The following is a 25,486-nucleotide window of genomic DNA, read 5'->3' as shown; positions in this document are numbered from 1 at the left end:
CTTTTTACAACTATTGTTATGTTCTGTTTAGTGTATGTCTTTTTAGTTTGTTTTTTTTTTAGATTCTAAGGTGAATGTGTTTTAATGTATACATTTTGCTGTAAAGAGCTTTGTTTTGACATGGAAAGTGCTTAATTAAACTGTTCTAAAAACGTAAAAATACCTTTAATCCACTTTCACTCCTTAAAATAATTTGGAATACAATCCCCTTATTGTAAATAGCAATTAAACTGCAAATGATCTTTACCTGTCAATGTATTTTTTTTTATGACTGAAGTATTATTGTGGGTATTGTAATACCCTGGACTTGTGTGTTGACATTGATTTGCTGTACATCCTCACTGCAAGATGGCAGACAACCATGCATGTGCATTACACTGCTCCTCTGCAGAGCGCAGCTGTCTCTCCCCTGCTGCTGACATTAGACACTCTGTCAGATGGCAATGATGTCAGTGAGGATGAAATAGGAAACCACAGCGTCCAGCTATTCAGAACAACCGCCATGAAAGGAAGACATCCAGGACAGATTGTGTTGAAATGAATCTTTACGCTCTCTCTACCTTTGTTTTCACATTGTGCTGTCGATGTTTGGGGCCGAATTTGTCACACATCTCATGTGCTCTATGGTTCTCCACTAAAAAAAGAAAACAACATGCATATACAGCACTGATTTTTTAAAAGAAAACTATCACACAGCCCTAGGGAAAGTTAAGTGCAACATTTTAGAGCAACACAGAAAGCACATTTGAAGAAAAATATTTCAGTCAAGCAATGCACAGGTATTTATACTGAGGCGAGAAATGTAAATATTAAGTCGAGGAATGGTACATCTAAGAGGTATCATACACAGCTGTTCGTATATACAGAATGTTACTTGATTTAAAGATCAAACAGAGTTGTTGCCACTGCTGGTTAGTATATAGTCTATCCTCTGGTTTACAGTATGTACATCTCAGAACATTTGTTAACATTTTCAGGTTAATGTTAAATATGTCCTTCAGCCCCTTCTGGATTAGTACCTATCTGTTGTTAGACTGTTGTTGTCAGCACTGATACAGATAACACAGAGCATGTAATCACAAAGGACTCATCAGCTAAACAAACTGCATGTAATCTCGAAGCAGATTGTTTAAATTCACACATTATTCAAGGGCTCCAGTAAAGTTCACTGGTCCCTGCTAAAGGCCCCATCATCTGCTGTATTTCAAGTATCTTCAAGTATCTATTTAGATTAGGAAAGATTTACAAACACATAAGGATGATGTTACATTTGTTTAAAGGAAGGCAGTGCATGGAATTTCAAATTCTGAACAGGTTCCATTCGCTGAATCAAGTTATCACTAGAATGAATAATGCATCTGGATTGAACAGTTTAAATGAAACATTATAGTTAAAAAATATCTAAAAATGTTGTCCTACAAATATGCACAAGCATTTTTACATGCATAAAGAGACTTATTAACCAAGCGACGCTGTGTACACTACATTCAACTAATTAACTAGTCCACAATTACTGCATTAAACATACAGACCTGTATTTCCACATTCCTATACACATGCCACACAATACACTGTGCATACACATGTATAGAGACTACATGTGCAATTAGAGGTAGCATTATACATTAAGCAAAACATGTTTTATAGGTCTTTTCCTTTAGATCATTTTTTCAGTAAAGATTTTATCATGCAGAATTGTTCAAGTCAGAAAATGTCAAGTGTGATGTCTGGCCACGTCATAAAACGTATGTGCCAAAACAAAAGCACCACGGCATTTCACACAAACGGGTAAAGAAAATAAATTATTTAAAATTATAGAAGGCTTAGGACAGCAACAATAGGAAACATTTCAGAAAGGCTACTTTTGTCAACATCTCTGTGAAGATACACCCAGTTCCCTTCAATGCACTGTTGATTGTGATAAACCGTATCAAAAGAAGTCAACAATTAGAATGTGGTCTTAGAAATCAGGTACTCCCACTCTCCCCCTTTTAAGGCAAAATGTTTTTGAAGATCGACAAAACAGAGCCGTACTGTATACTTTGAAAACAGCGCACTCTAGCGGCAAAAAATCTAAACTATTTTTAAAATAGTTTAGTTTATTTAGTTTAAATTTTCAAAATATAAGGGCAGAACACCGAATATTACAGATTTTTGTACAGATATAAGGCTCTGGGTTCAACCTTCATGATGAAATTGTTTAGTTATATTACAAGCCTGGTGGAAACAAAAGCACAAATTGAAAATCAAAAGTAAACTTTCAAAGAACATTTATTTACAATATTTTTAACAAATTCAGAGGGGAATATGCAAAATACATGGAATCAGTTTGTAAAAAAAAAAACTTCACCATCTGACTTTAACAGTACTGAGAACTGTAAATTGTTATTTCAACGAACTTCACAAGAAACAGCTTGGTAACTCAGTAAATTCAAAGCCTAACAAGGAGAGGGTTACTTAGTAGACAAGACCCCTTGATTTCTTCGGGCTGCCTGTTGGACTTTGACTATCCGCTTCGCATCTTTGTGTCTCTTCTTATACTCCTTTAAAAACAAAAATGCACAAACAATATTAACACAGCATGATCTAATCGGGTCTATTAACAATGTCTAACAACTGAAGAACGCATGGCATGACGAGCTTGCCCTTTTCCTTTATGTGATCACGTCACCTGAATAAAGAGTACGAAATCCAAGTTATTTACCGTCTTTTGAAAATCCCCATTAAAAAATTCTACCAAACTCTATATGGATACACAAAAGACAGAACTACACTTCTGATACATTTGTGCATGAGGGGAAAGATGATAATAAAGACAAATAGCTGCAGATACTGATTCAATTTAATTTTTAAATGGCTTCCGGTGCAGTTTTCTGCAGCCTTTTAATTACTTTTAGATGCCATAAATCACATCACCCCCAATCTAAGAAAAAAGAAATTCCCAGGAAAAACAGATCATATGATACAAGAATAAAATAAAACCTTAGAGGACTAGTAAGTGAAAAATACTGTGCTGACTATGATCCACATCCTTTTTAGTAAAATAATCCTGCATTTCAATATTGTGATGAATACTGTATATAATAATTATTCTACAGGTAACAGTTCAGAGATGAGAGAGCAGGTTCAGATGTACCTTCTGCAAACCTTCGGGTTGATGGTACATGCAGTGCCATTTTCTCTTCAACACAAAGAAAAGACTATCCTGATTGCAGGTTGTTTAACAGAAATTCTTCAACCAAGTAACTTCCTGCTGAGAATTTCAAGCTGGGACTAATGTCTTTTTGACTTTTGTTTTAGGTTGAGTTAATGCTTGAAGAGAATCAGGGAATTTGAGCTTTCGAGTTCAGTTTCATTTGTCAGCTCCTAGGTACAGGACTGAGGAAGCCTGCGAGTTGAGATCGTTTACCTCAATTAATGCGCCACGGTCTGCTTCCCACTGCTCCCTTCCCTGCTCGAGCTTTACAGACCTGCAGAACATTTTAGGACCCTCTAAACAGGGAAAAAAAGTAAAAAAAACTGTTCATGTACAGATACAGGATTGTTTAAACAGATGACCGCTGTTTGACCAACTGTTACTAAATAGAGATTGAGTCTAATGGTTTCAAGGATACGGCAGAGGAAACTACATAGCTGCACATACCTTTCAATCTCTCATCATCTTTGAAGAAAAAGAAAAGATTGGTCTTCTTTCCTGGAAAGGGCTCCCTGAAAAGCAACAAATACATTTCGCCTTCAAGTTATTTTTCCATTCAGCAAAGAAGCGGAGGTTAAGTGAATAAAATTTAGAGAAAAAGGACGAGGAATGAAGTCATACTCTTTTGTGACATCAGGAACGGGCTTCTCTCCTGTTTCTCCTTCGTCTTCTTCCTCAGAGCTGCTCTCCTGGAATCGTGGGTCCTCTTGCCAGGGGACCTTTGCAGGCTTCAACAGCTCAATTTTATAGTCGCCTGTAAAAGATTGGAGATGACCTTAAAAGACCTATAGTTTGATTCACTTTAGTGCCTCAGCGCATTTGCTACTCATTTTTACTTTCACTGTTTACTGCAATGGAAAAAAGTAGCCTACAAGCAATCTCTGCTAATCCTTCTCATGTCAAGGGGCGAACAAAATGTATTAATTTCAACTGTGAAGTGGTACCACTTCAGGCAATATCAAAATTAAATTATCTTATTTCAGAATTTTTATCTCAACACACCTTAATCCTGTTGCTATGAAAATGTAAGGTTTGGGAACAGGAATGCTAAGGTCTCTATCCTTTGATCTGTTGAATCTCAATTCTTGGCTCTTTCATCTTCAATTAAAGGCTGTAGGCTCTAATGACAACATTGTGTAAGGTGCAAACAAGTAAATGTTATTCCCAAGGTGAAAAGTAAAAAGCAAAATGGGACTGGGTGGAAGACGACTCCATAGCTAAAATATTTACTTTTCAGCACTGAACTAAACTGTACTTGTTTCCAAATTAATTAAAACCTCTGTCAGCATAAAGACCAGAAGACCCCATAACTGAAACTGCAATGCTACAACAACAGCCATATTATTCACCAAGAAAGAGCGCAAATCCCAAATCTTACTCAGATTTACAGATGATGACAAGCTGTTTCACGAGTTAACTGTGCACTATGCATCTTACCTTCCTTCACGCTGGGTTCATTCGCTGCGTCATCTCCAAAAAATGAAAATGTGAACCCTGTAGACTCTTCCTTCCCTGCACCAGTGCTGGATGGGAAATTAAAGATGTGGCCTGACGAGTTGTCCACAGCGGTAGTTTCATCCTCCTCTTTATCCCACGCAACGTCTCGCTTTTCTTCTCCTTTTTCTTTCTGGGGGCCGAACACTTCCTTCAAATCCACGGCCACTTTGTAATAAATCTCCTTGGATACTTCGGGGAGCTTCTCCGCCTCTTCCCGTTTCTTCCGCCTCGCGGCCTTGCTGCAGCAAGTCAGGAAGACAACGTGAAACAATGATTAAACTTCTAATAAGCAAAAGTGCAAGTTCAGAGCACCCCTACATTTCATATTATACTGTACTTCCGACTCCCAGTCTACAGGTGCTGTCATCAGGCAAAGCCAATGACTGTAACTGACTGAAAGCTCTATTCCGAAACCCCTGTCCGTACCTTTCTTTCTGGGGATTCTCCGCCTTTGTTTCCAAAGCAGCGTGCTCCTCTTTTGTGGGATCGTAGTGCAGCGCGTTAACATCTCTGGACGCAGAAGGGAAAAATGGTCGTCAAAAAGCGATGCAGACTAAGAACAAAACGTACGACACACCTCTGCCAGTAGCTAAAGCAATTGTGAGCAGGCCTGTGCCGAGAGCAACAATCAGCGCTACCTTCGTTTCATGACAAAATGAGGTCTGAATAAATAGTCTGGAACACAAAACGCAATTTCTAAAGATCATGTCATAAAAGCATGTCATATTAAACATAAAGAAATTATACATCGCTTCATATGTAACTGCATAGAAATACGGACAAGTTAACACCAAAATTTACTTTTGATTTGTGTATGAGAATCTAAGATGCTCAGTTTCAGAATTTTTGTTGATTGAAATACTTGCCTGAAGGTTTTCTTTTTTGCAGTTTCTTTGACGGTTTCAGGAGTGTGGATGTTGATGTTCAGAAGATTCTGCAGGATTTCCATATTCTTTCTCTTTTCCTCCTCAAGCTCATCTTCCTCACCACTCTTCGCCTCTTATGAGAAGAAGATACACACAGAAACACATACTTAAGTGTATTAGAAATGCAGAAGAATTTTAATTAGAAAACCTAACTTGCAATACATACAAACACACTAATACAAAGGTTATTACATACCTGTGGAATAAAACCCGGTACATTTTAGTCTGTAACTACTACCAATAAATCCTACTAAACACAAACTTAAGAAATATTTTGCGGCAATAATATTAATTCCTGACCTGAATCATCTGATTGTTCATCGCTTTCAAGAAATCTCGTGTCCATACGGAATCTCTCGTCTGTGCCGAATCTTGACTGCAATGCCATGAGCTGCAGGATAAAACAGTCAGAATGTCAGCTTACCAAACGCAAAAAAGGATGAAAACACTGAATAGCTTCAAGATCTATATTGTACTGTATTTCCACATAAGACAATCAGCATTTTTCAACACTACATGTGTGGAAAACCTGAAGAACCACTGACACACATATAGTAAGGTTACAGTATCTTGAATACATACTACTCTGCTCACATTCTTCCAAAATCGTCAACTAAGTGCTTATGTTCAACATGAATATGTAATGCCACCAAGGCTGGGAACTGTGCAATACCTTTTGTCCAGCTTTGCCTTCAAACTGAGGCTTGATCTGAAATCGGTCATCATTGTCATCTTCGCTGCTGGCCTCATCCTCACTGTTCTCAAACAGCTTGCCTGCTACTTGTTTTTTAAATTCCTGTAAATAAAAAATGTGTTACCTTAAAACAGTCAAATAAAGTGTTTGTTCTAAACAAGGGGATAATTTTGTGAGTGCTATTAGCGCTTCTTCACCCCGATTTTAGTCCTGATTAAAACTTTATCACAGTTTTTGCTTCTACTGTTTGAAACCCCACCATCAGGTAGGGAACATACTGAATGTTCTCGTTATTAGGAGCTGGCAATTTTTGGAGTCGTAAGAGTAATAGAAGCCTACACAAATTATGTACTGTACTTTGACTTTTGCAGTGGGGTCAGAATTCGTCTTAATCCCCGGATCTTCTTCTTCGCTGGAATTCCCTCCATGTGAATCCTCTCTTTCCGCAAAAAGGCTCTTTCTCAACGTGGTCTCTTTGGCTTCCTCATCACTCTCTTCCTCTGACTCGAACACAATGTGCTTGCCTTTGCTAGTTTCAGAAGTGTCCTTTGAAAAGAAGAAAGTATAGGAAAAGTTAAAACTTTTGAGGTTCTGCTTGAATGAGGTGTGTCCCAAAAGTTAGTACTGGGGACCTCTAGCTGCTAATTCAAGTACTGCTGGCCGGGTACAGGCTTAGTTTGTCCCCAATCCTTCAGTTACTGGTTGAAATTCTTCTGTGGAAGCTGCTGAACTTTGTAATTTTTAGATTGCTATGGAAAAGTGAACTCCACTCAAGAAGAGGTCAAATCACAGTTTTTCATAGAAGAACACACAGAAACCCTGTGTTTGGATCACCTACAATATTGTCCTGACCTGACTCCCATTGACTTCTGGATGTTCAAAAGCTTCAAGAATCAGCTTTGAGGCAAAGGTTTTGCATCAAAACCTGTGCCAGTGAGCTCAATTTACCAGTGGCTTAAAAATACCAGCACAAATTGCTGAAATGCAAAACGGAGCGATACTGCCCTACATTTTATTGTTAACCACACTACAACATCATAGACTATTGCTAAAAAACTTAAATTCAAATACCACCCAATGCATTCTTGCAAGAAATTAAAAGTACCTACCAGTTTAGACAAAGCTCCTTGAATGAGCCTCTTCTGTTGCTCTGCCTCTTTCTGCCTTTGCTGCAGAGCTGCCAGACGCTTCTCGTTGTCCTGCTGTTGTTTCAGAGCATTCTCTGAACTGGAGAACCGAGAAGCTTTAGAGTCTACCTTTATAGACCCCACAGTGTCTACCTTCTCAGTACTTCGGATTGGATCGGTTAATGAAGCTAAATTCTCATGTGACCGCCGCGTCGGCTCTGTAGTCGTATTTTGTGAATGTCTTGCTTTTTCCTTGCCCATGTCGTTTTCTTCTGCGCTGCTCTCTTCCCCAGGGGCACTAGTGCTGGAGCTTGAGGAGCTGCTACTGCCCTCCCAGGCTCGAGAAGGAGTTGGCTGAGCCTTGCTGCTAACTGGGGACTCGGCCCCCTTTAATTTCTTTGCAGAAGCATTTGGTTTTGTTATGGTGTCTTCCCCATCGGAGTCACTGGAATCGAAGTCCGATTCCTCAGTTTCACGTTCTTCCATGTTTTGAGCAAGAGCGGTGGAGTCTGTTTTTTCACTCTTGGGTAGAAAATGTTGGACTCCCTTAAATGGCGGGGGTTTGGAATTGGTCGTCTTCACCTCTAAAGTAGCAGCCTTCCATTTATCCTTCTGGGTTTCGGTAATTTTCTTCTTTTTTAAAGACTCAGCTACCAAATGGCCTTCTTCTTGTTTTCTTTTTTGACAGACACCAGATTCCATGCCTGCTTCTTCTAGAGTCTTTGTACCTTTAAAAGCAGGCAGATTCAATGGAGATTTCTGCTTTTTCATCTTCTTCTTCTTATCATCATCATATTCATCTTCACTGCTGCTTTCATTCAAAAGAGATGCTAAAATATCTTCAGGGGTGATGCCCCTCCTTGCTGACGATTTTATTGGAGTCTTTTTCTTAGAATTAATATGAAGATCTGATCCACCTGTAGCCTTCGCTTCAACATCCGATTCCTGACAATCCTCGATTTCTTCTTCCACATCTCTTGAAGACTCATTTGCAATCTTCTCCAGGTCTGCCAAAGACAGCTCCAATCGGCAACAGTTAGCCATCATGGACTCGTATTCAGAATCACAGCTCTGGTCTGATCCTTCGTCACTGGAGATAGATTCAGTTGAACTGGGAGGAAAATCAAACGTTACTGTATTGTCAGACTGGGTTGTTTTAGTTCTTTTTGATGATGGGATTTTTGAGGATGGGGGATGCTTCTGGGCAGTTACCGATAAGCTATCTGGAACCCCAGTTTTGATACTGGATGTCTCCAAATGTTTTTGGCTCTTTGCAGCAGTTTTGCAGGAGGTAAGAATTTCATCAGTGTCTGCTGAATCATACTCATTTTCGCTGTCACATCGCCCAGAAGTGTTTACAGCCTTTGCTTTGTTTCCATCCTTCACCGGATGCTGTAACTGACGAAAGTTAGGTTTTAAAACAAAGTCACCTTCAACTACCTCTAAGTTATCCACATCTTCTTCAACCAGACTTGCGTTTCGAATATCCTCTTGCACAACCAACTTCCTTATTTCATCCTCTGAATCCACATCACTGTCAAACAAGTTCATGGATTTGTTTTGGGCCTTCAAAGCTGCAGAATGCTTTTTACCAACGAAGTTTTCTTCTTTCGAGCATGGTTTTAAGGGAGGTTTGGCCTCTTGGTTTACTTTAGGAGATTTCACCTGTTTGTTATTTACATTCCCTGAGAGCCTGTGATCCTGAGAGTTACGGATAACCTCCAAATCAGAGTCAGCAAACTCTTTGCCAGAACTGAATGAAGCAGGCTTCATCATTTTCTTTGGACGGGACTTTGGAAGAGGAAACTCCCCCCTTCTTTTCTTACTGATGTCATCATCTCCTCCTGTCAATTCCCAAGTCAGTTTTGAGACTGGGGTGAAGTTATCAAAATCAATTGCCTGCTCTAATTTCTTGATGTTGTGGCAGTTCTTTGAAGGGTCATATTTAACTATGTGGAACTGAATTAAGGTACAATAAAATGAGGCATTTTTTAACAGAGAGCAGATTTTCATCATCTAAATTTGATAAAATGTTATATTTTATAATAAGTACGCGACTTAAAAATGAGATGAAAATGTTCATATTCTTTCAGATGTTTTTTTACATTTTAAAGTATCCACTTTTTAATAAAACAACTAGTTGAAATTCAAGAACAAATTTTTATTTTAAAACCAAAGATTTGGCACATTTTTAAATTTCAGTGTTTTGGCTGCTTAAGATTTGCCTTTCCAGTTGGATCAATCAAATACAATATTGCACTAGTCTTTAAATTCTGTTTGCAAATATTTCTTCACATTATGTGAACTCCTGATCCAACTGAAAGCACGCCCATGTTTTTGTTTCCTCCATTTTAGTTTCGGACCTGAACGAACACAGTACAGACAAAGGATATTTTGTTTTTGCCTTGATTCTTCATATTAAGGACAGGAAGGACTCGGCCAAATTTGCTCACAACCCAGTCCTAAGAAAAAAAAACAAAGATGGAAGTATTTAGTATTTTTTTGTACAGAAATTTGCTAAATGTACTGTACTATGCCTATATGTTATATGTTCACTCAACAACAGCCACATACTGTTTGTGCAGTTGAGTGCAATAAAAAAATGTGGTACATTGGTACAGCTCAAAAGAGCTAAGTATGAATGCATGATCATTAACATCACAAATATGATACTAAAAAAGGTGAAAATTGAAATTCAAATAATTTTATATGACTGTTTTACCGTCATATTTGACTTGTTAAGTAAATTGGGCAACAACATACTCAATTATTTTTTGTAATGTTTTTCTGATGCACCCAATATTAAAGCACAGTCTTATTTTTATAGAGATGTTTAACAACTCCCATAAAAATGAATTTAAAAAACAATTTATTAACTTACAAAATGTTTAATTTATTAGAACAGGACAAACCCCGCAACAGCATCCCCTAGTGGCTATTCTTACATGTGGACTTAAAACAGTAGAACACTAAAACGGTAAAACAGCAGCTCCTTTTCAGATGAATAGCAGTCATTACTTCTTTGTGAGGTGCACTCATCACCACTCCTCCTCTGAGTATGTGTATCAAGGACATTAAGTTTGACCCTGCCATACCACACAGCCATACTCCTCTCCTACAAGGCTGGGTTGACACAGAAAAACATCAGCAGCCGCTGTATCACTGAAGCTCAGCAGGTGCGAGTCTGGTCAGTACCTGGATGGGAGACCTCCTAGGAAAAACTAAGGTTGCTGCTGGAAGAGGTATTAGTGGAGCCAGTAGGGGGAGCTCACCCTGCGGTCTGTGTGGGTCCTAATGCCCCAGTAGAGTGACGGGGACACTATACTGTAAAAAGGCACCATCTATGAATTGCCTTCATCACTCTGCTCTCCTTCCCTCTGAAAGCTGATGTGTGGTGATCCATGTGGGGCTGCACATTAGCAGTGGTGGAGGGGGGTTCCCATTACCTGTAAAGCGCTTTGAGTGAAGTGTCCTTGAAAAGCGCTATATAAGTGTAAGTTATACTTATTCAGTATTACTAATTTTCTGCCTCATTACTGCCCATATTGCATGACTTTAGACTTCACAAGCCTTCTTCAGAGATAAACAACCTTGTCAAGACACATTTTTCACCCCTTCTTTGGGATGTCAGGTCTCTCTTCCTCCTTCTCAGTCTCAGGAAACTACAAGTAACTCATCGGTTCAACAGGTTATATACTTTGTTCCTTCGACCTGATATGTTTCAGAACACCAGAAATATTTCGGAAGCTCGTTTTGGACGTTGGCGAGACTTTCACAAGCTACCCTCGGTTCATGTTAAATGTACCTCCACCTTCTACTGTGAGCGAGACTCCTCAATCTCCCGTAACGTTGGCTTAGTGGTTTCAACGAGAGGACTTCCTCGTGAGTGAGGGGGTCGCTGTCTGGAGGGCAGGTAACTTTAGCTGCCTCCATGCCTTTCACTTTGCAGCAAAGTATGGAAGACGCTTGCACCCTGGCACCCACTCAGCCTCTGGTGCCTTGGGCTGGATTATGATTGACGGGTTGAGTTCGGCAGCTCCTCGAGCTTTTCTGGACAGAGGGAGTGGAGAGATTTCTGGATTGAATCTGGAGTCTCATCTCTCCCTTCTGTCTCTAAAGTCTGAGATCCAGTAGTGTCTCCATCTACTGTGCACAGTCAGGCCACACAAACAGCCCTTCGAGATGTGTGTACTTCAAGGGATAGAACCTACCGTAGGCACAGGACTCATTAATCACTAACTGGGTAGATGGATCATGGCCACTGCCGAAGTATTTTACGAACACTACAACCTCCACCCTTTTCTGGTCATGCGGGCAAGATGCTGTGGATACAGCGCAGCTCATGTGGATCCTATTTTCCCTGAATGGGAATGCTGGGCTATTACCATGTGCCTTGTTCCCGGAAAAGAATGTCAGTCACTTCCCTAGAGGGTGGATCTATTACTGGACTTAAAGGTGTGCTGGTTTGGCAAATAAATGGTGAGCTGCCATATCAACCTATCTTTGATGGAGAAGGTTAGGGCTTAGTGACGTAACAAGATGTAATAGAAGAGCAGAGATGTGGGCACTTCGCCAATAGGTAATGACTGGATTTCTTCTTAGGCAACCAGTGTTATGATGACATGATGACAGTGATATGTTTTTAGCGCTTTTTATAATATCGCTCTTGAACTCTACGGTCAAGATTAACTTTACCCTAGTCCTTTCTTCCTTTGCCATTAACAGTAGTTGTCAATAGAGTTTGTATTTTAAAAGGCAAATACCTTGTGGCCTGGAACCTCTGTCCCTGGTACAGCCGCTTTCATGTGAAAATTGTCCACTCCAACTTTCTTCAGAGAGTCGAGAAAAGGAGGTCTGCGTTCAGTCTTTGGAGTTTGCTTCTTTTGGGCTGCCTGCTGCCTTTCTTGAGCCAATCTGTGACAACATCCCAGGAATAATTACAGTTAAATCCAGAACTGCTTCAAAAATGGAGAAAAATGCCCCAAAATACAAAATATCCCATTTAATCACTTTTGCATATCAGCCATTAACACCTTAAAATGGGTATAATCTAAGCAAAATAATACAATAACCCAAATGTGAAATATGGCTTCATTTGCCTTTTTCTTAAGACTGTCTTAAAACAGTTTTCACAAGGCTTACTTGTGTAAGAAGCTTTCTTTGGCCAATTCAATTTGTAGAGTTCCACCTTTCCATTTTGTTTTGTTCAATAAGGACATACCTACAGGAAAAAAAAAGAAAAATAATTAATAAATACCACAGCTGTCAAGTTATTAGCATATTAGGAATGAGTATACTGGAATCCACATGGATATTAATGTGTAAAGGCAGATCTCTGTAGTACTCAATCTGTTGTATTCATCGGCTTATATAGCATAACACAGCATGATCTAGACAGAGCTCCCTGAGCAAATGATTTTGTTTTCAGTTTTTTTTTAAATTATCTCTCACTGGCAACGTGCTGTTTATATGTGCAATTAATTTGTCTTCACATGCCTATGGTAAATACCAATCTATGCTTTGGAAGTTCTGAACTTTTGAATATTTACAGCATAACCCTACCACAGGTTTAGGGAAAATACTTACATTTGCTGAGTTCTTTTTCTGAAATTGTAATGTTGAGATATCCAAAGGTCTTTACAGGTGTTCCTTAAAAATGAAAGGCATAAGAAAGTTTAGAAAGGAAATTTACAATCTTAAACTAACCATTTTTCTTTAGTTTCTCAAATTCCTTAAGATAAGATCACTTTATTGGCCATATACAATTTATTGTATCAGGAATTTGTCTTTTCGCATACCCCAGCTTGCTCTCCATGAGACACACAGACAGGGAGAGAAGCTTGGGGTCAGAGCGCAGGATCAGCCATTACACCACACCTGGTACAGTTGGGGTTAAGGGCCTTGCTCAGGGGCCAAACAGAGTAGGATTCCTCTGCCGGCTGTGGGATTTGAACCGGCAACCTTCCAGCCACAGGCGCAGATCCTTTTTTGACTGGAATGATGAATTTGTGAGTATGCAAACTGTTTTAATGCCAGCAAATATGTATCAAATGTGTTTAATTTACTTGAGGAAGTTTTTATCATTAAAAAGGAATTCTTTAGTTTATTAAAGGCGAGTAAAGGGTAACGGAACATGTCTGCGTCTATCATTTTACATAAGAGCCGTTTTAATTGTATCAATATTAATTTGGAAATTATCACAAAGTGAATGACAACCTAGATGTAAAGCCAGTTTACATATAGAGCAAAAAGAAAGAGTTTTGCTACTCAGTTGGTCACCTAAGCATAAGAATTCCATGTGACAGCACTTCCCGAGAAACACGTAAACAGTGGAAGTAAAAATTATATACTGAAGACATTCCTTAAAAGCTAATGTGTAAGGTGCTTTTACCTTCTTCATCTTTCCTTGTTACAATATCCACATCCAACACATCACCAAACTTTCCGAACCTTTGCTTCAACTCCGATTGAGAAATAGTATGGTTTAAGCCACCCACATACAAACGCCTCATAACTTTGCCTTGATCCATTGTTGAATTTTACTAGCCTCGTTTTAAAAATGAATGGTCTGCTTCGACGATTCTGTAAAAAAGAAAGCATACTTCAGCTTGCTGCATTAACAACTAGCACTGAAACAACTGAAATAAGCTTCATATAACTGTTCTAAATAAAAACGTAACTTCAGAAAGTTCATGTACACGGTTTTGTATTCCTTAAATTTAAATGACAAACTTTCATTCCTGTATATGAAAATTAACTCAAAAATTCTAAATAAATTGATTGAACAAGTTTATTTTACACTGCAAAATCCGTTACAGTAATTTGTAAATGCTTGCCAACAAGCAATCGTGTTAAAGTGTTAAAATTCATTTGATTCCTAAACTTGACAGTTAGGCTAACAATGAAAATAATTTTTAAACCAACCAACCAGTAAGATCGCAAATTAAAAATTAAAAGAGATACCTCTCAAAAATACCGTACAGCAAATTTTACTCATTTTTGTCAATGAAACTGGTCACACATGTCCACTAAGGATCCACATTGTGTTCACGAAAAATCCTTCCCTCTCAGTTTAGAGAAGAGAATATAGAGTTCCGCTGTTGTAATAATTAGGTTTATAGGCAAAAATTACTGGATAATTCCCTGAGATATTATTATTGTTATTATGAAAATTATAATTTTCTAATGTTCAATTCCGGGTGTAGCATAAAAGTAAATAATTATGTCGTAAAAATACTTCATAATAATGATATAAACTTCGAGCAGGCAAGGCTCACGATGTTCCACTAAACGGGAGAGCTGAGCTCAGGTTTAGTTATCGTTCGGTGCTGCGTTTGATCTTTTAATGTCAATTAACAATATATAACGAATCAAACTGTAACAAAATATCGTACGCCTCTTTTTTTTAAAAAACACGGGGTCCTCTATGTTCAGAAAAAGATGAATTGATTTGGTAGCACCCCCCCTGAATTTGTTGGTGAGTCGAAAGTGGTAGAATCTACTTCTGGCGCGAGCTGTCAATTGTTTTGAAAAGAAGAGAGAAGCTCCGGTGTTTGTCTGGTATGTGTCTATATTATTTCGTGCTAGGTTTTACCCTTATCGTGTGCTAAGGTAGTTTTTTCCCCCCTTTTTTATCTTAGAAATAGAGTGGAAATAAACTGCACGGAAACGTCGCATTTGATGGCCACGTCAATTGCAATGCAACCCAGGTGCGGTGCAACCAGTGGCATACAAAACAGAAAAACAAAATAGCACGGGGAACAGATACATAGTACGTCCTGTAGATTTGCTCTAGCTGCTGGTAATGTCATTGCAGTACTTGGAAAAGAAACTTAACTCCCATCCGCTTGTCTGTCTCCTGCATTTTTTCATTTTCGTGAAAACGTAACGCATCATTTCAGTTATCGTGTTCAAGTTGTACGTTCAACGTATCCTTGTAATGTGGTCATTTTTTTATTACGATTCGCAGCAGCGGTCTTTTTAGCCAGTGATTTAAAAAAAAGCACAGTGTTTGCTCTGAATATTAGTATAATCTGAATGTTTTGTGGACAATATAAAGTGTATCAACGTGATTTGTTACCCACTTTAAAGGTAATCACTGTTTTGTAGCGCAGTAAACGTGATGCACATAAAACTGCTTAAGAAAGAAATAAAAAAGTAGTGTGTGTCTATTGATGAATAAAACTGGAAAGACTACATTTCTTCCATTCAGATCTGTAGAAAATCGCCAGTTGTTCTTTCCTAGGTATCGGCTGCAGCAAAATGCTTGATGTTGACTTCCTCAACCATCTGTACTTCTGTAATGTGGGATTATTGCACTTTTACAGGGCACTCTGAAGGACAACAATGGAAAATGATCCTGAGCAAAACTACGAAGCTGAAATCAAATGTCTAGAAGAAGAAATTGCTATGTTACAGGAGCAACAGGAAAGCAACGAAAGAGAATTTGCGTTACGCCTCAGAGGAAACATTACAAAAGCTTTGTAGGTTCCTGAACTAAATCACGTCTTACTACAATACTGTGTACTCTCAGTGGATTCAGTTCCTGTGGCGCCTTTCCATAAAACAGTGATTTTATTAAAGTCTTTGGAATTGCTTTTCTACAATGATGTAGCTAGTTAGGAAAATATTTTTAAAACTGAAATTATTAATCATTTTTACCGTGCGAATATGATCAAATCCTGCAGTACAAAGTATAGTATTTGGATTTTTATCACAATTGCATTCCTCTTTTCTTATTTAATGAATTTCCTCTCTTGCATGTGTTCTTCTATTGGAGTTTTGGCGTTTATTTATGAAGTTATTTGGATCTCAATGGTTGGTCACATTTGTAAATTACAACATACAGTAGTCCTGAATAACATATTTACTGTGCTGATTCCAGAGGGTCCATGAAAGATAACAGAGACGAGAGACAAGGGGAAAAGAAACCTGAGGCAATTGCAAATCTGAAGGATGAGCTTGAGGGTCTGGAAGAGGACCTTATGCGCCAGTCCAGAATAAACCGTCTTGTGCTGACTGAGTGTGCAATGAAGACACTGGAAAAAAGTGAGCAGATCGCTATATAATTAGAGAAACAAAAACTCCAAAAACATACTTAACATAATTGGACTTATGGAGAAATATAGATACTGTATTATTAGATTGTATGATTAGTATTTTTAGACCAGTCCAGGGCTAAGAAATCTGAATATCTGCTTTGAAAAACAGTTGAGGAAAATAAGTTTATCACTATCAGTAATATTATTGGTATTTATTTAAATCAGATTTATATCTGACACATATGTTGCATATACTGTACATTCACACTGTGTTTACTTACAGTAAATTATGATGGAGTTCCTATGCTTTTGTTTTTGTTACTCCATAGGTGAGAAGAAAGTTATACAGCAGTACAGAATTTCAGGTCATTGCAGTGTCTTGGCTTTTCAAGTTGAATTTGTGCTGACAGATGTTCAGGTAAGAAAATCCTCCTTGATCCTCTTTATAATACCTCTTAATGTTAATAATAATAATAATAATAATAATAATAATAATAATTACAACAACAACAACAACATCACTTTATTAACCCTTTACAATTTCTTGCATTAGGAATTGTCTTTTCGCATACCCCAGCTTGCTCTCCATGAGACACACAGACAGGGAGAGAAGCTTGGGGTCAGAGCGCAGGGTCAGCCATTGTACGGCACCCCTGGAGCAGTTGAGCAGTTAACCACAGCTCTCTTCAGTAGTGTTGAACAATTGAGAGCAATTAGTGTCCTGTTCTCATGTGGCATTGTCTAACTAATTAAACAGGCCTTGTGTACTAGATGAAACACATTCCAGTTTAGAACTCACAAGAAAAATCATTTCTGTGCCTGCTTTTTTTTGCAAAATGATAAACGTGATGCAGAATGTTTCTGATATGTTCTGAAACAAAATGTTAGGATTTTATCTTTTTCCAATGATTCATGCAGTTTTTACAGGAAACAAAATGCCTGACATTTGTAGAAAGCTGAGCATTTACGTCTCTGATGTCAAATGAAACTCACAGTAATGAGACATTACTTTCTTTAATTTTAATGCCTTGCAAATGCACTTTTGATGACTAAACTCCAGGTGGCAGCAAATATCCAACCAATTTTGATATAGACTACTAGACAATGCCTATTGGCTCTTCAAACCTGTACGTATGTTTGTAATAGAAAACATCTAGTGTTTCATGCAGAAGGGAGCAATATATTAATCTAATGTCAAACATTTTTTCTCCCTTTTCCATGACACAAAATAACTTCCAGTGCAAGGTTTCAGCACTGTTTTTTTAAGAAGAAGAGATTGTTTAATTCATGTTTTTAGTATGTCTAAACATCAGATGTTTTTTCTGACTGCCATTTTCTATAGTTTCGATAATTCTCTAATGAAACTGTTACCCATTAGTCTTTTGTTAAAATACACAATGTGCTATCATATTCAATACATTGTTTTGTGCAATAAAATAAACTCACATGTGAGTCTCAGGTCAATATTGTCATTATAATAGATCATTCAAAAATAGATGTTTAATTAACACGCTGTTCATTTTACATTTAACAGGATGCCACTAGCAGTAGAATCGTTACTGGTCTCAGCATTGTCGTGGATGGCAGTGAGTTTAATGATATGAGTGCATTTATTTCCAGGTGAGTTAAAAAAATCAAACTAAACCTTGCTTACTAAAAAGATCATTAGAAAGACAAATGTTAGAGTAGAAATGGGATCTTGGTTTCCTAAATACAAAACAGAATACTGATTCTCCAGTTTTAGGAGGCCTGGAAATCTGAAATTGTGCATTGTGGCTGCAAATTGTTATGTTTTTCTTGGCCGTATTGCATATATGCATGTATTCTTTTAACTCATTTCTAGAAACGAGCAAGAATAAGCTTATGAGCCATACTTTCTGGAATTTGGAAGCATTGCGTGTAAGACCTTGAAATGTCTGGTTTGAGATTTGGGTTAGATTTGGGCTTTTTTAATAAAGATTTGGCATTTAAAGATTACGGCATTTGTAAAGAGAAAGTAACTATTTTTGCGAGCCCTTAGTGTTTTTTTACATTTTTTTTGTAACTGAAAGAATGGAGATAAACGTAAAAAATAAGGTTGAAAATTGTATTATTATATTTATTTTTTCATTCGTAGATTTGAAACTGAAAGTTTTTTTAAAGAATTAAACACTGTATTTTCAAAATTCTGTCACTGAAGTATTTACTCATTATAATCATATAGAAGTGAAAGAAAATTGACTACTTTATTATTGTAGAAAATGTTCATGTCTCATCTTTTCAAAAATACTGTACTTTTGGTAAAGTGAGTTTAAAAGTTTAGATTTGCATTCCTTAATGCTGTTCTTTTTCACACTGGAAAATGGTGGAATTGTGGAAAAAAGTTGTCCTCTGACCTAAATAAATATACTTTTAGCCCTGTAGTATTTTGTAGTTTTCGTGTTGCTTTTATTGCATACAAAGGCAAGTCTTAACTCAAATGCTAATAAGGAGCAACAGAGTCACATTTCAGAGTTATGGTTATTGGTGAAGCTGGTCAATGTTTAAATGTTCTTTTTACTATAGAAATTATTTAACATGTCAACAACTGGCAGTCCAAGCATAAAATCATCCATATGGCCTGTCTGGGGCTCAGGGAACTACATTCTCGAGTTCTTCATTGCTGGAAAGAAGAGAAAAACAACTTCCTATCCTGCAGACTCCCACTGAAGACTGTATAATGAAACCCATTGTTTTCGTGCCACTGGGACTGACTGAAAAAAATAATCCATTAAGACACATCTAGTAGTGCTGGATCTTTCAGCAGTGTAAGGTTTCATAAATTCACATTTGAGAATTTATTCTCCTTTTTACATATCTCATTCGTTTAATTTCCTATAATTTCGAGACCCACTTGTATTTATTACTGTATTGAGGTTTTTAAAGTTAATGGGTGATTGAGTTAAACTGCATATAGCAAGTGGACACAGTTTTAGTTTTTAGCAATTTGGACTATTTTAGATGATGAAACAGACCTAATAGTTATGTTGTTTTTTGATGGGGCTATGTGTCAAACAGGCTGTTAGTAATACTGATTTCTCACTTGCAAGTCAAAGTACTTATTCCTGTTAATAATACGTCATTTAAAAATGGGTGTGCTTCAATTATTTTTGGAACTATTAAGTCTGTTTGGAACCTTTGAACATCTGATGCCTCAGAAATAAAGATGATGAGGCCTATGAGCAAGTCTTTCAGAAATTAACCTTTTTATTGCCTTAGTTTCATAACCAGATTGTTTTGGAAAAAGAATCCTTGAGCTTCATTTTTATGTAACTCACTTGCAGCCCCTGAAACACATCTGGATTATATTGTCTGGTCTGAGTCTTTATCCTGGCACATATGAAAGGGAAAAATACTGGAGATAATGATTCTTACACAATCTTGGGTAGTCACGGTGTATTTTTATGCCTGGTCAAGGAAAATAGTTTTTTAATTCAAAATAGGCTTAATGATTTTAAACGCAGTTCTAATGATGATGTCCACTTGTTTAAGTGGCCTTGAGACATCTATCACCTGATCTCTTCCCATAATTATAGTAAATGCCCCAGTATTATTTAAAAAATAGTGTTTTATAAATATGTTAAATTCCTGAAGTTATATTTCCCTCTTACAATTCATTCTCACTGTTCTCTAGCAGCAGTTGAAGTGGGCTGCAGTGCTGTAGTATTGTGGGTTTTTTTTTTCTTGGGTTTGGAAGCAGTTATTCTTTTGATTATATACTCACCAAGTTGTTTAACACAACATAAGATTATAAATGAGATAATTTGGAGGCCCGTAGGAGAGTTAGTTCTGATTGGAGGACTGACACTTCTCTCCATGATGTCACTGCAGGAGCTGCTGTTTCACCAAAAGGTGAAAGGACTCCTAGCCGATAAAAGCCCCTGCCTACCCTGTCAGTAACTGGCTATTGGCAAGAGCCAGACTTGAGCTGTCAGTCGGGTTTAAACTTTTTGAGGGTTGTGATGTTTTTTTCCTTCTCATTTTAAACGTTCTGATTTGGGACAACCGCCTCTGGGATTATGGCGCTACCTTGAGCTTCCTAAATGTTTAGCAGATGAAGAATTCAGGATCTTGGACCTTCAGTTCATGGTGGTTCACACGCTCTGATGCAGTTCTTTTATATCCTGACGAAGCAGGTTTCAGATTCTTTGCGGTTTATTGTGAACAGCGAGATTCCTTGTTCTCACCTGTTATCTCTGTTAGGTGACAACTCAGCAGCAGCAAACATAGACCAGGTTGAAAGGAGTAACTGCAGGTAAAATCCTGATGGATCTGTATTGTGAGCCTCAAATTCCCCCCACCCTTCATTATGGGATCCTGACCAGTCTTGATAATATTTTCATGGAAAAGGAACTCTTTTGCTTGGATCCATGGTGCTGTTAGGTTGACAGTGAAGGACTGACATGCTGTTGATGACATAGTCAAGGCCTTGTTGAAGGGACTTTCTAATGTGTCTTATTGTCTGATTTTATTTTGGACCTTAAGATTAATCAAATAGAGAACTCACTTGCTGGGGATACAGAGTCATAGTTCAGTTCTACAATTGCATAAAGAATGTAAGAATTGTTGCCTTTTTTCACATGTTGATAACATTAATATTTGAACTAAAAAATGTGCAGATCACTATATACAGTATTGTGTGGTGGATTTTCATTTTGCTATCTTTGATTCAATGTGCAGACACAACCATTTCCTGACTATGAAAAATTCATCTCCATTCTGTGCCATCAGTAAAATGATATGGAAAGATCTCGAATGTCAATTCTATTATCACACTTCATTTAGTTTCACATAACGCAATTGTTTAGAGTTATTCGGGTTGTTCGATTTTCGTATATAACATGTTAGGAATTGTTTTTGTTTATGACCTTTTGTTTTGCAGGTGTATTACGGCATGTTCCATAATTTGCAACATATAATAATTTAACGGGGAACTGCAGTCCCAATTTCTCAGACCGGTTATTAAATTTTGGTAGCAAAGCAAATTCATTGAAGGTATAGAAAAAAGTGACGCATTCTGAATTAAGCTTAAATCTGTTAATTTTGTGAAAGTGCTGTGAGACTCCATGTCGCAAATCCCTGGTCTCACCGCAGGCGAGAGCAAGAGTTCCCACGAACTATGACGTGATTCTGCTCGTCTTCTTCACTTGTCACTATAATAACTAATCTAATGCGACGTATGAGTGAATACGTATGGTCTGTTCAGGAGATATTTCAGTGCAGAATGTTTCCAACATGATCAGCATACAGAGTTAATAAGTCAGTCCCATTTATCGGCAAAACTGTCTTGAAGTCGAGAGCAATATTTCTATTGGAATGAAAGAGATGTATTCACAAGTCGGCTTGTTTACAAAGTCACAGGGCCGGACGTTTTCTTGTCTCTCTCTGAATCACAGAATATGGTTCTGGAAATTTAGTCTGTTTTATGATGTAAATGTGAGGTTTTACAAGTTACTGTGTACATTTTATTGTTATTGTGGTTTGAAATGCAGTCATATACAGTGTGCTGATTCTTTCTAATCCTGAAATTAAAAATAGCCTTGCCGCCTTGCAGTAGCCACTTTAAATTCATATGTAAATGAAAAAAAGAGACTTCTGTGGTACCTGCGTATGGACTCAAGTTCTTCAAAAAGAATTGCCGTCTCTGTATTTGAGGGTTTTATTTTTCAAATTGGAATTGCAGTCCGCATCAAGGCTTGGCATCCGTGCGGACAGAATGAGGACCTGAAGACAGGCTGCCCTGACATGCCTACCTTTTGGAGTCGTTCATCCTTTGGCACAGTGCAGGCTCCACAGTGCCCAACTGGAGAGTTAGTGCCAGTGCAAGTTGGGCCAAGAAGACCGTGGTAGACTAGAGCCCCTTCCACCCTGGGTATACTCTTCCAGCTGTGCAGAGCCTTGTTCACCGTGGGCTGGTGACATGACCCAGGCTCGAACTTGTGATGTGTGGGTCATAGAGCACAGCCTATGGTCTTAAAGTTGTAATGAAACTCCCAATAATCTCAGACCTGAATGTTTCTACTGATCAGTTAGTGTTTCCCTCATGTTGTAAAAGAGGACTTTGCCAGTGAATTATATTTAGAAAATAAATGTATTGATCAGATTTTGTCCTTTTTTTTTAGAGTGGAGGATGACAACAGCCTTTTACTTTTCTTCAGGACCCTAAGACAGTTCTCAGAATGGTGCGAGCACAGAAAAAAAACATTTTTATACTTCAAGGTAAGGTTTAATTTCAAAATGCATTTTCAACACAAGTTATGTGGGAATATAACATTTAAAATAGCAAAAATCACTTCATATACATATGTTTTCAAGCAGAAGCAAATGTTTTTTTGTTTTACAGAAGGAATAGATTTAAAGATTTATAGATCTGTTGTTAGTTATGCTTTTTACATGCAAACATGCAAATTATTTATTTGACAGATGTTGCTTTGACATAAATGTAAGGAAGGAGAGATTAGATACTGGATATATCAGTTGATTGGTCTTGGAAAGTCTCAAAAGCTCTTCTTGCCATTTGAATATTTTGTGGATTTCTGCAAACTGTTATTGATTCTGACACTTCATCTCAGGGAACAAAGCTGATCTTTTTTTCTGAAGCGAATGTTTTGGTTTATAGGGCAATAGTGTGGGATACATTGCATTCTTACTAGTATGAAATGGATATGCTCATCAGCTGGAATTCATTTTTTCTACTGTATGTGTTACTAGAAGTTTATCTCTGAAGTTTATTATATTTTTTACACTTGTTTTTTGTGTAATTAATCACAAGCAAAACATAAATTGAGTATTTTTTATTGATCTAAATTAAGTTTTCTCCATGCATCCAAAATCTGTTTTACAACACGTTTTTTTCTGTATAGTTCATATTTTGTCACATAATCTCTAAAAACCATTCACTAGGAGAATGTTAGAAACTTTAAAATGTTTTAAGATGAATTTCTATGAAGATGACCATGATGCAGTGAATTCAGTTTTCTCACTGAGATAGCCGGTACCAGGGCAGTCAACAGTTGATGCAGGCCTTTAGATTTAAAACTGAAACCCACTCGTCAGTTGTTTTTGTTTGATACTGGCTCTGTTGTAGATATATGAAGCCCTTGTCAGACAGTAAGCAGCTAACCATGATACTACTGTAACTCGTAATGGGTCATGGGTGAAACTTATGTGATCTGGTTCATAGTTTCCAAAATCTGTTGCATAACAGAGTTAGAAGTAAACACCAGAGAAATCCATCAGTTAATATTCTATAAACTGGTTATATGATTACTCACCATGTAATACTGCCACACTGCTTTGATCAGACTAGAAGTATAAAAAAATCTGAATTCACCATCTGGGAACTGGCTATTTCACATAACATTTACTTTAAAACAGGACATACACATTTGCCCTGTGTTTCATAATGTTGGTTTGGCTGCTATTGGCAAAAGATATATATAAAAAATACGCAGATGGTTTAATGGAGTCACATATTTCAGTCCTCTTGACTGACCTTTTGAGGAAAGTTAGGGATCACATTGGCAGTAAGTTCATAGAAGTTGTTTTTGTAAGCTATATAGTGTTCTGACCAAAACCTGTTAAAGTCCATTATCCATCTGGTATGTGAGTCTAGACAAACACTCATGGAGACCTGGCTGTCCATATCTCCGTTAATCATTTATAAATTGGTTGCATTTCTTCAGATGCAAATATTTATCATTTTTGTGAATAATACAACTTGTTTTTAGACTTTGTTTTCAGTTTGATTTGTGGCACTTGGAAAGTAAAGTGAAGGCCGTTGACCTAGCCAAACACTTAAGGAACAGGGAAACACAATTAATTTCAAAGTTTGAATGCCAGATCTTATAAAAGTCATAGAATTCTTTCCGTTCCTACACAATCTTGTAATATCTGAGTTCAGTGTAAATATTAGTTTTTTTTTATTTTGCAAGGCAATATTCAGTGTGAAGGTGGTATTTTAACTCTGCACTGTTTGATATTGAATGTCTCGTATATTTACAGCCTGATACTATATTTCAAGATGTCTTATGTGGTCTTTTATGTAAAAGTAAAGTATATATGAAAAACTATGAAATCAGTCTGTCTAGTTTCGTGTTTCGTCTTAGAACCTACTTGGATCTGCTTTGTATATTGATTCATTTGGTCTGATTCTAATACTTAATTTTTATTGTAGCACACTTTGAGATACTTTTCTGTACAAGCAGATTTATAGCATAATGTTTATTATCATTAGTGGAAATGTTGGTTTATTTCTCAGTAATTCTGGAGTCTTGCCTACATACATGTGAACATTGATTTGTTTTATGGTTTGTATTTAGGTTAAATAAATTCTTCCAAGTGCTTTGCCAGAAAACTTGACCTAGACATAAGGTTTAAAAATAAAGTCCAGAATACAATGCTTAAAACTTAATTTTGCAAGGAGACTGTGGGAAGGTTTTTTTGTGTTCAGTGCTTTTGTTTTTTTTTTGTTGTTGTTGTTTTTTAAGTGCAGACAGCAACGTTAACACAGGATTGTACTTTGCAAGAGAACAAATGTGAACTATTTAGTCAAAACACATAAAGGTTATAAATGAGAAGAGACCATTCACTCCATCTTGCTCAGTGGGTTGCTTTCATTTATCAGTCCAAGGAGATTATCCAGATGCATATTAAAGAATCCCAGGGAGGACAGTGTGCTGCACAGTCCTTTCTGTGAGAAAGTGCCTCTTGATTTCAGCCCAACATGCACCGCTAAAGCTTCCTAGTTTCCATTTGTGTCTTCAGGTCCTAGGATCATGATGGGTCTTGCAGTAGAAGTTCACATTATCAGTACCTCGCAGGATTTTAATAACTTGTGTCAGGAGGCCCCCGGTTATTTCCACCGTGGAGAACTAAAAATGTTTAGTATTTTTAAATTGATTTTGTCTGTCATCCTTTAAGACAACAGTGAACCCTGTTTCCCCTCTTTAAACTGATTCCAGCGCAATAATGTCCTGTTTTATGAC

The 25,486-nt window shown here is 37.4% G+C and overlaps 2 protein-coding genes across 3 annotated transcripts in view; one reads left to right on the top strand and one right to left on the bottom strand.

Annotated features, from left to right (window-relative positions):
- Positions 1 to 2,253: 2,253 nt before the first annotated feature.
- Positions 2,254 to 14,548, bottom strand: nol8 (nucleolar protein 8). The gene is made up of 17 exons (XM_088636805.1): positions 14,404 to 14,548; positions 13,832 to 14,022; positions 13,027 to 13,089; positions 12,583 to 12,661; positions 12,204 to 12,354; positions 9,834 to 9,902; positions 7,423 to 9,393; positions 6,671 to 6,859; positions 6,293 to 6,415; positions 5,920 to 6,010; positions 5,560 to 5,692; positions 5,120 to 5,203; positions 4,634 to 4,932; positions 3,818 to 3,950; positions 3,644 to 3,708; positions 3,410 to 3,492; positions 2,254 to 2,543 (listed from the first exon to the last, which is right to left on the bottom strand). The coding sequence occupies exons 2-17, from the start codon at positions 13,968 to 13,970 to the stop codon at positions 2,454 to 2,456; spliced, it is 3,762 nt and encodes a 1,253-aa protein (XP_088492931.1). The 5' UTR covers positions 13,971 to 14,022; positions 14,404 to 14,548; the 3' UTR covers positions 2,254 to 2,453.
- A 232-nt stretch (positions 14,549 to 14,780) lies between these two features.
- The window catches only part of cenpp (centromere protein P), a 106,639-nt gene continuing 95,933 nt past the window's right edge, over positions 14,781 to 25,486 (top strand). Inside the window, exons 1-6 of one of the 2 annotated variants that reach the window (XM_088636802.1) lie at positions 14,781 to 15,000; positions 15,768 to 15,923; positions 16,325 to 16,488; positions 16,811 to 16,899; positions 18,016 to 18,101; positions 22,622 to 22,718. In XM_088636802.1, the coding sequence (XP_088492928.1) occupies positions 15,787 to 15,923; positions 16,325 to 16,488; positions 16,811 to 16,899; positions 18,016 to 18,101; positions 22,622 to 22,718 (573 nt within the window). In that variant the 5' untranslated portion in view covers positions 14,781 to 15,000; positions 15,768 to 15,786. Of the gene's footprint in view, positions 15,001 to 15,052; positions 15,150 to 15,767; positions 15,924 to 16,324; positions 16,489 to 16,810; positions 16,900 to 18,015; positions 18,102 to 22,621; positions 22,719 to 25,486 lie in introns of those variants that run through there. The other variant, XM_088636803.1, reaches the window with a different exon arrangement.

This window comes from Lepisosteus platostomus, chromosome 6, assembly GCF_059453375.1.
Source record: "Lepisosteus platostomus isolate fLepPlt1 chromosome 6, fLepPlt1.hap1, whole genome shotgun sequence".
Classification (NCBI taxonomy): domain Eukaryota; kingdom Metazoa; phylum Chordata; class Actinopteri; order Semionotiformes; family Lepisosteidae; genus Lepisosteus; species Lepisosteus platostomus.
Note: the sequence above shows the minus strand (reverse complement) of the source record. Positions and strands in the feature narration are given on the sequence as shown.

Bases quoted from the DNA above. Each gene is read 5' to 3' on its own strand.
- nol8 (XM_088636805.1), bottom strand. From the start codon at position 13,970: ATGGATCAAGGCAAAGTTATGAGGCGTTTGTATGTGGGTGGCTTAAAC. The intron at 3,951-4,633 runs GTAAGATGCATA...AATCTTTTACAG, and splicing joins TGAACCCAGCGTGAAGGAAG to GCGACTATAAAATTGAGCTG. The intron at 3,709-3,817 runs GTATGACTTCAT...GTTGCTTTTCAG, and splicing joins GTTCCTGATGTCACAAAAGA to GGAGCCCTTTCCAGGAAAGA.